Here is a 14,587-nt window from a genome sequence, read left to right as displayed (position 1 = left end):
TAATTTGAACTTCTAGTTTTTTTTGTAGAACGGGGAAATTCCATTTTCTCTATAAATTTTGAGCTGCTCTATTTTTTAATTTTTTGGCCTTCCTGTGTTTTTCTTTAGTAACGAAAAAAATCCTAATGTAGTAATAAGCATTGAACCGCTTCGTTATTTATTTAAACTTCTAGGTTTTTTGAGAAACGGGGAAATCTGTTTTCTAACTAAACATTTTTGATTTATTTTTGTTATTTTAGTTTGGCCTTCTGTTGTGGGATATTTTGATGGTGTGTTCCTCTTTTATTCAAACTTGTTCCAATGAACAATTTTTTTAGTGAATTTCATTAACTTCATTTTTTCGATTTCATTTTACTTCACATTTTTTTGCTCGTGAACTTCCCATCTTCTATGTTTGAACTTCTTCTTTTGGTCCGAAATCTCCATGTGTCGTCCTAAACTTCTAATGTACTTTTGTAGTTTCTTTTTGGTAAACTTCTGTTGGTTTGTTTTTCTATCGTCGTTTTTCTAGGATATGTAAGAGCAATTTTCGTTCTGTAGATTTCATCATGTTTTTGTTCTGTAGATTTCATCATTCTGCAGGAAAGTTTCGCCAAAATGGATGTGCATATGGAGTTGTGGGTGCACGCCCCAAGCCCTTTCTAAACAATGTGTAGCACTATACAAAAAGGTGTAGTATCATGGCGCCCTCTTGTCCTCTTTCCCTAGCATTTTCTGTTCTGGTACATTTTAAAACAAACTTCTCTAACAGCCACTGGTCTACTAGGCATATATAGTCCTTAACCACCAACACAGATGAATCCATCAAGCCAATAAAGTGCATCTGATAGGAAGAAACAAGCAAATATTGTACAACACTTAGCGCAAAAGGTACATCAAAAAGACAATCACCGGCAGGCAAGCAAAACAAGCAGTTGTGCTACATCTCTCTTAAGCTGAAAATGGCTCGTATTTTGTATTTTTTACATAACTCCTTGAACTGAGCTTTTTGTTGAAATTGGACTATCCATTGAAACACCCAAAAAACGGTACGCCTGGCACAGACCAATATCAGCTAGCAAGCAGCGTTGTCGGCAAGTTTTTTAGTAGCAGCTAGCGGCAGGGGGAAGAAGGCAGGGCGCGGCGGAGTGCAGGGCAGGGGTAGGCGGCGCCCGTGGTGGCCGACACATCTGGTGGTGGATGGCTGTGGTGAGGAGTGGTTGCCGCAGCGCGCGGCTGTAGGTGGTGGGCCAACAGTGGACCTCAGCGGCAGCGGCGAGCAGTTGGAGGTCGGTCCTGGCAGCGACGCTGGATCACAGGGGTTGCGCCTTACTAATCCGGCGGTTGCCTGGGTCGCGGGAACTGGCTGTGAGCCGATATCCGATGCACCACCAACGGATCTGGGAGAGATAGGTGGTTGTCGGCGCCGCGGGATGGGAGCTCCCACGGCGTCGACAGGGAGGAAGGACGAGGTTGGTTGAAGGGAAGGGTGGGCATGGCGGCTCCCGGCTAGCCAGCGGGGCGGGAGTGGGCCGGTGGTGGTGGGGAACGGTGGCGGCGGTCGGGAGCTCGCTAAAGAAGAATGTGGATATGGGGGCGAGGAAGAACGGTGGCGCCAGAAGGAGGTGGGGGCGCCCTCGCGCTGGGAGGAAGCGGGGGCGGCGGCTGGCCGAAAGAAGGCGGGCTCAGGGGAGGTGGACGTGGCTGGGAGCGGGGAGATCGGGAGGAAGTTGGGGATCGGGAGAGGTGGTGGACGAGCGGGTTGGAGTGGGCTTTTTTTTTCTCTGCGGGTTCTGAGTTCGGGAACGCCTCTTCGGGCCATATATAGAGCGCTGTGATCAGAATAACTATTATGATCCCATGATCATAATAGTGCTACTCTCTCTCTCTATATATATATATATATGTATATATATATGATCGGTTCTACTAGAAATTCTAGTTATATATATGCATAACGTGTACAATATGTAGTATCGTAAAATACCAGCAAACGAAAAAGAATTAAATGGAAAACACAAAATTAAATGAAAAAGAAATCATAAACCCAAAACCCCCCAACCTTTTAATACCGGTTGGTGTCACCAACCGGTACTAAAGGGCTCCCTGCCCCCGGAGCTGACTCGTGCCACGTGGTTGCCCTTTAGCACCGGTTCGTGTTGAACCGGTACTAAAGGGGGGGGGGCTTTAGTGCCCACACTTTAGTGCTGGTTACCGAACCGGCACTAAAGGGCCTTACGGACCGGTGCTATTGACCGGTCCTGCACTAGTGTATCTAGAAGTTATCAACATTAACGTCTAAAACACAAAACATATGCCACCCGATCTGAAATGAATTATATATATTTATGGTGTTTATAACTTTATATGAGGTTGTAAATGTTAATATTATGAACTTGGTCAAATTTAAACAAATTTGACTTAAATCAAACCAAATAAGTCTTCAAAATTTGACTGCACCGAGTTGTTGCAAATGATTCAATCAAGGGACCGCGGTACATATAGCATATGAGAGAGATCAGAAGGATTTTGACTAAAGAAAGAAACATTAGTCTAGCTAAGATCAGCCGACATGCAAATTTGCATGAGGCGAGTCACACCCTCGCTTGTATGGGTTGTTCGCAACAGTGAACTGTATGCTGGCTTCAAAACTTCCATGATGAGATAGCTAGCATAGTCAAGTCTGAAGGTAATCATCTTGTTTGATTATTGCAAGTTTCTTTTTCGGCAATTTTTTTTTGTTTTTTCTTTTATGGGTGTGGCTAGGTTTTAGTCGACTGAGATTTATTAACCAAATCTCAGTCAAATGACAAAACATGCAAGAGAGAAAAAAATGTTTTTTTTGCATGGATCTTAATGTAAGATCTTACAGATATAGGGCATGTTCGGCCCTCCTCCTCCACACTCTTGCTTCGGGAGTTGGCGGAGCACTAGTTAAAAGTGCCGAAGTGGGAGAATAGATGCTCTGCAGATTCTCAAATTTGATGGAGCTAGTGGATCATCGAACAGCTTCATAGTATTGACTGAGACTTAACGAAGTCTCAGTCAACCAAGACTTAATGAGACTGTTTTTTTATTTGCCCCCTATTTGCTACCAGCAAATTAACATATACTAGTACTATTCAATAGTTGATCTTGTTGAAAAAGCAGGGTCACTGACTGGTTGTAGCGGTAGACAAGACTATTGTCCACACGAGTCAGACATGGAGCTTTAACGTGCTCTCGATTTTTCTTGTCTTTGTCTTATTATAGGAGATGGCTGGCCAACTCCACCGTCTACCAGTCTAAGTTTTAACATCCATCACCAGCCCTCCTAGAGATAGTGTGAGTGTGAGTGTGTGACTATATAATAAGCTTTGCTAGCTAGTGTCTCACTCTCACTGCACACGCTCACCTACGCCCAGTGCTCTTATATATAACTGTTTTGTGGCAGTTGTATGTGCAGCTGGCCGAGTTAGCTCAATCATTGTGCCAAAGGAACAGCAAGAGAGACAGACATCATGGAGGCCAGCGGGTCGCAGCAGGAGGAGCCTCGCCGCCTCAGCTCCGGTGATCACGAGTCCCTCAAGGACACCAAGAACCGGAAGGGAGGATGGATCACCTTCCCTTTCCTTGCAGGTCTGTGCCTCAACTCTCTGATGATCACGAGTTCCTCGAGGAACCGAGAGTTCACAAGTTTGTGTGATGTTTACAGTGGCCATACTGTGCCTCGGGCTGGCGACCGCGGGCGCCATGTCCAACATGGTGGTCTATCTGATAACGGAGTACCACGTGCCCAGCGTCGACGCGGCGCAGATCTCCACCATCATCGCCGGCTCCATCAGCGTCGCCCCCGTCGCCGGCGCCATCGTCGCCGACGCCTTCTTCGGCTGCTACCCCATCGTCGCCGTCGCCATGGCCACGTCCGTCCTCGTAAGTCTATGATCTACGCGCGCGCGCACATGTAAGTTCAAGCTTCTGCTCCACTGACCAGTCCGTGTCGCGCGTGCAGTCCTTGGTCATGTTCACGCTGACGGCGAGCCTTCCGGGCCTGCGGCCGGCGGCGTGCCAGCCCGGCGCCGGCCCGTGCGAGCAGGCGTCGACGGGGCAGATGGCGGCGCTGTACGCGGCCGTGTTCCTGCTCTGCCTGGGCGCGGCGGGGGCGCGGTTCAACCAGGCGACCATGGGCGCCAACCAGTTCGAGGCGACCGCCGACCGCGACGTCTTCTTCAACTGGTACTTCATCCTCCTCTACGCGTCCTCCGTGCTCGGTGCCACCGTCATCGTCTACGTCCAGGACACGGTGTCCTGGACGCTCGGTTTCGGCGTCTCCTGCGCCGCCAGCGTCGTCGGCCTCGCCGCGCTGCTCCTCGGCGCGCGGTACTACCGGCACCCCGCCGCCCAGGGCAGCCCCTTCACGGGGCTCGCCAGGGTGGTCGTCGCCGCCGCGAGGAAGAGGAAGGTCGGTGTCGTGGCGCCGGGGGAGCTCAAGTTTTACCACGGGCTACGTAGGGAAGACGACGATGGCAAGACCGGCGGCGACGGTGTCCTTCCTCCGAGCGACAGCTTTAGGTAAGAAAAGATTTCACATGCACATGCATGTGCTTATTATATGCGGAATCTACTCCCCAACAAAAGTAATAATTATATAATCCACCCCTCTACGTCAGAAATTAAATTTTAATAGATCGTGGCCAGTTTTGGAAACCTATATTGTTTCTCCAGGCAAATGATTGGAGTAGGGAATAATATCTACTCATAATTAGAGAAATATGAAAGAACAGCATGAATTTATTTTGGGTTTTCCTCGCCGGGATGATTTTCTTACACAAAAAACATAGAAATGGACGCTCACGAAGTGCATACATTCACCTCAATGAAGTCATGCACGCACATAATACTTTGTATGAGCAATGTTCAACAAATCTTATCATTGTCGAAGTCAAAGTCTTAAGATTGACGAAGCCCCACAAATGCGTCATTGTTGATGGCACATCACTAATCACTGAAAAATAAAACTGTCAAATTCTGAAATAAATCCAGGAAACACGCACGCTAAGTCTAGACTCTAGAACTTGAATTTGGATGAGCAGATTCCACCATAAAAGGCTGACCAACTAATGAGAGGATAGTGCAGCTCATGTTGATTTTTTTTGAGACACTTTTTTTTTCTTCTGTTAGGAGGTGCTTTTGTATTGTACTGGCCCATCCTCGAGTAACAAAAGTATGTGCAGAAGGGCCCGGCTGCACCTACGTAGCTTGACATACAAGTAAATAAAACAAGCAAGGCCACGATCATAAGCACATACTCTCCATGGCTAAAATCATAGTGTACCAACCGTGCTTAGCCTTTCACGGGCATCTAGCTACTACTAGCATATATGCCTGCCATCTTTTCTGACATGTACATACATATATTCCTGCCATTTGCTTAGCACGATTGTGCCACAACCGATGGCGCACAATTAATCTTCAACGATTGCACGCATGGACCTTGTTCGATCGTACACAACCCCGACACCTTTGCTCAAAAATGCTATAGCTACCACGTCCACTCAGAATATTAATATTTCCAATTGGAGTAGCTGCGGCTCCCTTTCCATGTCCCATCAGCCCCACAACACAATACTTGAGAATAGGTTCTGTCATATATAAATACCCGTGGTGCCATATCTTTCAACATCCGTGGAACCTCGATATAAATACTTTTGCCCATGAAAACACTATATGTAGGTTAGATATTCATTTTTGTGTACTATAAGACCATCTCTAACACTTCCCCTAAAATCTTTTAATCCCTTAAATTTTTTTCTACCAGCAATTTTTCTCTCCTCCACCAATTCCATGATGGCACTCCTACCCGCCCTCCCTAGTCATGGTCCTAACGCCCATGCACCCACTCCAACCTCCGGCGAGATTCCAACAAGGATTTTCTTTGATTTCTCGTCTTCTACATCATACTTGAACACTGCCGCCGCGCTCCTCCATGCCATCCCCGACCACTGTCTCTCTTGTCCCCAATGTCCCCAGCCACTGGCATGACATCATCTAGAGAGCAACACCTACAAAGAGAAGCACGTATAGTGAAAACATGGTCGTCGGGCATCGTCTCCAATTTTGACGAATCATTACATCCCAGATCACACCTTTTTGCCGACAGGAGAACATAGAGGAGAAGAACCCATTCAAATGAAAGAGTGCTCAAATTGTGATTCTTGTATGACAAATTTCACTGAATTTCTCGACTCCTTCCTCGCGAGCGTACATTTAGGTCCTAGCTAGCTCCTGCACATCTACTGGCCATAAGTCGTCATTGACCGCGTAAACTCAAGACCATGCCTTAAGGAAGAAGAAGAAAGGAAGGAAGAACAAGATGGAGAGAGACTTCCATGTGGGGTTAAGCTCGTTTGAGGAGTTAAGTTCACGGGAAGGAATAGGTGCGCCTAGTTTTTTATTCCTTCAATTTGGGGAGTTAAGGTGTGTGGATAAGTTTAGGAGATTAAATTTTAGAGGAAGGGCTAAAGAGGTTGTGGAGCAAATAGCATACGTTAGAACATCACAATATTGTGAGAAGCTTATAACCTCCATGGAAAAAGACACATCACTGTTATTGCAATATTAGCCTCTCTTACTCATCTTCATGCAAACTGAAAATGGAAATATTCTCGTCACTATTTGTAGGTTTGTAGTCTACTTTTCATCTGTCCCTATTGGTGGTTATCTAGAGTTTTCTAAAACATGACATAAATCCACAATTAAATCTACACAAATTTGGTTTTGAGCATAATGGGTCCAGTGTTGGGTATGTGTGGGGCAAGGGTTTGCCTCGATGTCCCTGTGACAAATTAACTCCCACCTTCGCGCTATAATAATCTTATCATATGGTGATCATTGAACAAAGACATGGACATATTATCACACGACCATGCTACACAAATTAATAGTGCTTAATTTTCTTGATTATAATGAACTCTCCAGGCACGAAAAATATTGACTTTACAGCCCATCAAACTTTTAGCCCGTCCATATCCTGGATAGCAAGATTGCGTTCAGAGAAGTAGTGTATTAGCTACTAGGCGGTAGCTAGTAAAGGAATGCACTAGCACATCAGTTAGAATATATGTTGTATCGGTTCTAAAGAGATAATAAAATAAAAAAGTAGGACCAGAGAGAGCCTAAAAGACTACTCCCTCCATCCTAAAATAAATGAACAAATTTGAACTAAAACCGCGACATTTATTTTGAGATAGAGGTAGTATAATTTAAGCTTACACGTACATCCTAGAACCAAAATGCCATTGTCACTAAAGTTTCTACTCAGCGAATTAGTCTCACGTACACCCACAAATATAACTACTGTTTATAAGTACGGTGTACCTAGATCAAAGCACAGTTTACAGTTTACAACTCACCAAATGAAGAAAACTTAGCAACAGAAAGCTAATAACCTATGTATTGGAGAGTATAGAGTAGTTGCTAAGCTCTTATGTGCACTTAGCACCTCATCTCTAAGCATCTATGCACTGGATGAGGTCAGAATACATGCTACGAGTTCTATGTGATAAAAGAAAAGTCAGGACCAAGAGTTTAAACAATCATAAATTTATAATTTAAGCTCGCGTGTGTTCTATAGAACCAAAATGTCACTATAATTGAAATTTCAGCTCGACAAATTAGTCTCACCCACAAACTTAAGTAATATAATGAAAGCAAGGTTATGGAGGTATGATTATAACATTTCGAAATGAAAGCATCAAGTGTGACATCACCCTAATCTCAACGACTGCAACTACAAATGGTCGTGATTAATTAAGATGGATGAAATGAAGATCTTAACAACTAGTGGATGGCACTCTTGTAAACATGCATGGCCATATAAGGCCCCTCCCAATGCTCCATCTTGTACAGGTGCTAAGTCTGTCATGTAGGCAAAAAAGATAATGTGGCAAGGTAATTAAGAGGAGAGAGATGGATGTAGTGACCCTGGGAAGAAACAATGCTAAGCGCGGGAACCTAGAAAAACACTTAAATGAAAAAAGCCCACCAATGCATGGATAACTTAAGTTGCTAAATCATTAAATGAAGGATGCTTAACTACAACAAGTTAAGCACCTTTGCATCGAGGACTTTAGTTGCTTAGCTATTTAATGTGCTTAGCACCTCATCTTAGCATTAATTGAGAAATCATACACGACAATGACATCCACACAATGATTTCCACTTAATTCCACGCTAACTGATCCAGATCGCGTGCAGCTTCCTGAACCGTGCTGCGGTGATCACCGACGGCGACGTGGACGGCGCGAGCGGGTCGGCGCTCCGGCCGTGGCGCGTGTGCACTGTGCAGCAGGTGGAGGACTTCAAGACAGTGCTGCGCATCCTGCCTATCTGGAGCGCGGCCATCGTGCTGAGCGTGGCCATCGGCGTGCAGATCAACTTCACGGTCCTGCAGGCGCTCGTCATGGACCGCGCCGTGGGGCCCTTCACGGTGCCGGCGGGCTCCATGATCGTCGGCTCCCTCGTCTCCGTCGTCATCTTCCTGGGCCTCCTCGACCGGGCCCTGCTCCCGCTCTGGAGGCGGGTGACGGGCCACACGCCGACGCCGCTGCAGCTGGTGGGCGCGGGCCAGGCGCTGACCGTGCTGAGCATGGCCGCGTCGGCCCTCGTGGAGCGCGAGCGCACCGCCACCGTGCGCGCGCACGGCCAGGAGGGCGACCCGGCGTGGGCGTCGCCGCTGTCGGCCATGTGGCTGGTGCTGCCGTTCGCGGTGGCCGGGGCGGGGGAGGCGCTGCACTTCCCGGCGCAGGTGACGCTGTACTACCAGGAGTTCCCGCCGTCGCTCAAGAACACGGCGACGGGCATGATGGCCATGATCGTGGCGCTGGGGTTCTACCTGAGCACCGCCCTCGTCAACATCGTCCAGCGCGCCACCACCTGGCTGCCGGACAACATGAACGCGTCCCGGCTGGAGAACCTCTACTGGCTGCTCACCCTGCTCGTCGCCCTCAACTTCGGCTACTTCCTTACGTGCGCCAAGCTGTACACCTACCAGAACATCATCGGCAAGTAGCTCAAGCTCAGGACTCAACACTCGTTGATCTATATGTATGCATAGTGTGCGCTTGCTTTGGGTGTGATGAACGATCAGTTTGGCAGAGATATGAAGCTTCCAACTCTGTGCGGTTTGCCTGGTTTGCGAAGAGATGTTATTACTGTGTGGATTTTGATGAGCTTCCAACTAAAAGCATGCTACCATCTCCATTGTCTGTATGGTCGTTTCTGCAACAAGCTGGATAAATCGTGCCTTTGCACGGCTAGATTTAATATAAATATCTTATATGTTAATATATTTTGGTAAGAAAAAAAATCCTTTTCTCACACATAGCTTCTTTTAATTAATCCGCGACTCAATTTGCATTGATGTATCATTCAAGGTATGGAAAAGTTAATAGCCAAAACATACATCATCCTAGAGAAACACTATTAGATTTATAAAATTCTTATTTTTCAGTCGAATATGTTGAAATATATTGTCCGTCTCTCTCCATCAATTTGGACTTTGGGATAAATTGGATGGAGCATAATTTAATATGGATCCGAGCCAAGAGGTGTCACATTCCAGACTCTGTCAATGCAATATTAAAAATAAAAGATTCTACAACCTAAATCGATCCCATGTATAAGGACTAAAAATGTCTAGACATGAGGGGGAGTGTTGAATTATATTGTCTGTCTCTCTTCATCAGTTTAGATTTTTGGATGAATTGGCTGGAGCATAAATTGAATAGAATGATTTTTATTTCATACTTCATTCGAATTTTCGACCTTCCATTTTGTCCCTGACATCAATCCCGTGTTTAAGGACTAAAAAGGCCTAGAGGGGGTGTTGAAATATGTTGCCCGCCTCTCTCCATCAGTTCGGACTTTTGAATGAATTAGCTAAAGTATGAATTCAATAGAATGATATTATTTTAGACTTCATACGAAGTTTCCATCACCCATTTTGTCGTTGATGCGTGTTGTGTATGTGTCTAATGGATATCACTTTCATTTTTGTTGTCGGCTCTTTATCTAAGAACAACCCACACTAGATTCTCACGAGTATTGGAACATGTGAATCAGGATACAAATAACTAGAATTTTAGTTTTGAGATCATGTAGACTGAATTTTCCTAATGCTTTTAGTGCAGACTCTTTGTGTGTAACAAGTTATGATACATTATACTTCACCCGCAAAGAGAGATTCATTAGACTTGTTAATACAAGATTTGGAACTTGTAAATCAGGACAAAAACCATTGTGTTTAGGTTTTAAAATCATGTGAAACAGATCCCTACTGGTAAGTCTCCTTTTCACTTTATTTCCATATTTTGGGTACTGATAATTCGGGTGGGTGGATTTTAGTAGCTTATTGTTTTCTTTATTTAATTTGGATAATGGACTCTCATGGATGCATTTTTATATTTTTGTTTGTTGCTAATTTCAAGTAGCAAAGTGAAGTAACAACCAACCTAAAAAGCATGTGATGACTTGATCAGAGGTCTGGCCTTTTTCTCCAAGCCATGTGTCAGGTTTTGACTAGAAACAAATTTGAATGAAGAATTCAAAATCATTCAAGTGTAATGACATGTGTTGGGATATTACTGGAAATAAAACCCAACTGAACGAGTTAAAAATTAGCCAAATAGACTCAGTCCTATCTACCAGCGAGGGCGAGGTTCTATTGTCTGGATCATGTTTGGAGTACAAATCACTGGCCCAGACCTTTGCTCGACGCGAGGGCCGGTCTCGCGAGATCCATCTTTGGACCTGACATATGGATTGAATCTGGAGTGAGTAATAAGTCGAGCCCCTTAGGAACGAATCCATCATTGTAGGCAGTCAAAAGTCACATCCCATCCTGGTGAGACCTTTGATAGCAAGGATCTTTATTTCCTTCACCAGCTCATAGCCCTCCCGCAACATGCCAGGAGTTGAAGTGTAGCAATCCCTCACAATTGATTGTCTACCTCAGAAGTGCATTTCAATTCATGTAGACCAGTGAAGGTAAAACTTTAAAAGCGCTTTTGTTTCCAGTCATACTAGGAGTTCTTAGAAGGATGTGCTTCGCGAAGCGAAGCCCGGATTCTGGCATTACCGAAAAAGGCTTTCGCCCCGCTTTATAAATAAAGCAAACAGCCAGGAGCACATACAAGACTAGTTCAACACACACACCCAAGACGCACAAATAAGGTCCAGAGGTTTTGCTGAGGGCACAACTCAACAAGCCCAAAAACGCAACACAACATAAAAATACAACTCAGCCAGGGCCAAGGCCGAAGCTGGAGCTGGATAGCAACACACGACTAATCAGGCTCAGGAGGAGGCGGCGGAGGGGGCGGCGACAGACGGACGGCCATCGAGCGGAGGTCGGCGATGAAGGCGGAGATGGCGTCCTGGTCTCGAGGGCGGCTAAGCAGCCGCCAGAGCTGCAAGTAACCAGACAATTTGTAGAGGGCGTCAGTAGAGCGTCGGAGAGGGGAGCGCTGAATCACAAGTTTATTGCGAATGGTCCAAAGCGTCCACGCGAGAACCCCAATCTCAAGCCACCTAATATGGCGAGATGGAAGCGGGGAGGCCTGTAGTTCGGCAAAGAGGTCGGGGAAGTTGGAGTGGCACCAATTCCCACCTATTGCCTCCCTAAAGCAGCTCCATACGAACTGCGCAGACACACAGGAGAAGAAAATGTGGTTCGAGTCTTCGGGGGAATCACAGAGGGGGCAGAGGCCAGAGCCCGGGCCATTGCGCTTGCGGACCTCAACACCCGACGGAAGCCGACCGCGGATCCACTGCCACATGAAGATCCGGATTTTAAGGGGCAGTCGAATGGACCAAACCGCCTGAAGGGGGGAGGGGCGGAGGAGGGGGCGATAGCCGCATAGAGGGACTTGGTGGAGAATTGTCTCGAAGGCTCAAGGTGCCACCGAACCTCATCCGGGCCAACATCGACAGTCGGTTCATGGAGCGCAATACAATCAAGCAGCTCATGCCAGGCGGCCACTTTCGGAGGCCCAAATGGCCTCTGGAACGCGAGGCGCCCTAAGTCAATAAGGGCCTGCTGAACTGAGATTGTAGGGGCGACAGCGATGGAGAAGAGGTCGGGAAAGCGGGCAGCGAAGGGGGCGTCCCCAGCCCAGCAGTCAAACCAGAACAAGGTCGCGGCTCCGGAACCAACCGATATGGAGGTCCCAATGCGGAGGACGGGAAGCAGTTGGATGACCGACTGCCAGAACTGAGACCCGCCCGACCGCTGGCAGAAGGCCAAGGATTGACCACGCAGGTATTTGTTCCGGATGATGTCTAACCACAGACCGCCATGTCCCTGAGAGATGCGCCAGAGCCAGCGGGAAAGGAGGGCAATGTTCATGCGCTTAGAGCACATGATGCCAAGGCCTCCCTGGTCCCGAGGCTTGCAGATGCCGGGCCAACTAACCATATGATACTTCTGCCTGTTATTGTCTCCCGCCCAATAGAACAATACTTCTGCCGGATTCTGGCATTCCCTACCACCTTCATGAAATTTTCACCTCAGAACACCTCTAGGGGCGGTCTTCGACCCAACCAACAGTACAAGATACATGTTAATCCATGAAAGTTTCAATCTGTTACAAATTAGCGTAAAATCGGCACAGATGTGCACCCTTAAAGATTGACAATTCGTCATGTATACCGCTTCATAGATTGACTACCATGCCCTCTATTAAGATTTTTGAAAACCGTCACATCATGAGAAATCCATCAAAGATTAACAAGTTTATTGTATATTGCAGGCCTCGCGAAGATGGGCGACGGTGGCCAAGATTGAAGTTGAGTTGGGGCTCCAATATTTAACCAAGTTAATTTGGTAGACCTCCTACACCTACTTGAGGAAGCGAGATTGTGGACGATCTAACCTGCACTTGAAGAAGTCCGCGAAGACCAGGGTTGGGGGGCTGGCTCGTCATTCAGATACTCCATCTTCCCGGTCCAGAGAAATCCGTGGTTAACTAAGGTTTTGAGGCCCACCGAGCGGCATATGCTCGGACGCAAGGCGGTAGTGGCCGTAAATGTTATATCTCGCTTATAACGAAACTAACATACATCTCGTTGGAGGTTTTTACCCACATGTGGAGCTACTGGGCCGGCCTATTTTCATTTTTTTTCTCGTTCGCTGGTTTTGGTTGAGGTCACTGGTTTCATTCTTTGTGCTTCTATCTCTAAGTGTTTTCCCCCTTTTTTATGTTTCTTCAATGGTTTTCTCAGTTTTTTTCTGTTTTTCTTTGTGTTTTCACTTGTTTTGTTCATGTGTTTCTTGGGTTTCATTGGTTTTTTCTTTTCTTTTCCTTTTTCCTTTGTTTTCACCAGTTTTCTTTGTTTATTACTTGTGTTTTACTATTTTGTCTTTCTTTTTTTCTCCATTTTCCCACATCTACTTTTCTTCTGTACACAATATAATTTTTAGTTCACACGCGAAACATTTTTGTTGATACATGTTGAATATTTTTCAAAAATAAAGGATATACATTTTTATTTAATATATGTTTGGAACCCTTTTTTGAATACATGGTCAACATTTCTTCAAATAATTGTTGAGATTTTTTATGGCGATAATTATTTTTCTAATTCTATACAAATATGTTTTACGTGGTATAAATATATTTTTAAATGTTACAAACAATTTTATAAATGTGAGAAAAATTCTATCAAACTTCACATTTTTAATGGTACAAAATAAAAAAATTATATTACACAAAACATTTTACATTGTATAATTGTTTTTGAAAAATTCACATAAATATATTTTGAAATGCAGGAAAGACCCTATGTCTTGCTATAAGCAAGACATTGGTGTGCCCGACAGTGGCTCCATGTTTAATATCTTGGTAACCAAGTTTCTATATTCTGACAACCAAGTGGCTGTTGCCACTACTAACAAAAAAACTCGCCAAAATATCTCAACTTAGCTACTAACTAAAGCCATGACATTTAGTTTGGAACGAAGGGAGTAGTTTGAAATATCTCTTTGAATGGAAATCGATGAAAGAAGGTCGACACTCGGGTTAGTTAGTGGATGGAAAGATGCTGTCGAAAAAACAGTTAGCGGATGCAAAGATAATATATTTCATTCAATAATAAAAGAATCCTTGTGATATGCTTTGCTCACATTGGTGTTTTCTTACATCCACGCATAAAAGGGAGAAGATGTCACATCCCATACTAAGACTAGGATGTGTGGCCACATAGGCCAGTCCTTTTCTTTAGAGCACGATGAGAAATCCGATGACAAGAGAAGATGGAGAAGCATGCATACATGGGTCTATTGCTCGTAACGGTAGTGTGCAAGATGAAAATAAAACTAGGGGACGTCGACAATGAGACCCTATAACATAGATCAAAGGAATAGTTTGCTTGATTTTCTTCAAACCAAAGAACATCCTCAAATGCCCCGACTATGCATCAATGGTTATACATTCGGTCTGCAGTCTGAACTGCATGGCCAAGGCAGATGGCAGGGATGCCCTCAACTTTTGTACTACCTCCAACACTTGAAGTAAAAACACGACACTTATTTTGGATTGGCGGAAGTACGTGCTATGGTGGCGCACTTGCA

General features: G+C 45.4%; 1 protein-coding gene across 1 annotated transcript; it reads left to right on the top strand.

Moving 5' to 3' along the window:
• Positions 1-3,347: 3,347 nt before the first annotated feature.
• LOC125523532 (protein NRT1/ PTR FAMILY 2.3) lies at positions 3,348-9,305 on the top strand. The gene is made up of 4 exons (XM_048688556.2): positions 3,348-3,597; positions 3,674-3,891; positions 3,971-4,530; positions 8,215-9,305. Exons 1-4 carry the CDS (start codon positions 3,480-3,482, stop codon positions 9,026-9,028), a joined length of 1,710 nt encoding a protein of 569 aa, XP_048544513.2. The 5' UTR covers positions 3,348-3,479; the 3' UTR covers positions 9,029-9,305.
• Positions 9,306-14,587: the final 5,282 nt, after the last annotated feature.

Source organism: Triticum urartu, chromosome 7A (genome assembly GCF_056163025.1).
Source record: "Triticum urartu cultivar PI428250 chromosome 7A, HENAU_Tu73, whole genome shotgun sequence".
NCBI classification, from domain to species: Eukaryota; Viridiplantae; Streptophyta; class Magnoliopsida; order Poales; family Poaceae; genus Triticum; species Triticum urartu.
The sequence above is the reverse complement of the archived record's forward strand: the minus strand, read 5'-3'. Positions and strand labels throughout refer to the sequence as shown.

What these genes read in the sequence shown, in the direction of transcription:
- LOC125523532 (XM_048688556.2), top strand. Translation starts at nt 3,480, where the DNA reads ATGGAGGCCAGCGGGTCGCAGCAGGAGGAGCCTCGCCGCCTCAGCTCC. An exon ending in CACCTTCCCTTTCCTTGCAG is followed by an intron (nt 3,598 to 3,673) that starts GTCTGTGCCTCA and finishes TGATGTTTACAG; the next exon opens with TGGCCATACTGTGCCTCGGG. An exon ending in CCATGGCCACGTCCGTCCTC is followed by an intron (nt 3,892 to 3,970) that starts GTAAGTCTATGA and finishes TCGCGCGTGCAG; the next exon opens with TCCTTGGTCATGTTCACGCT.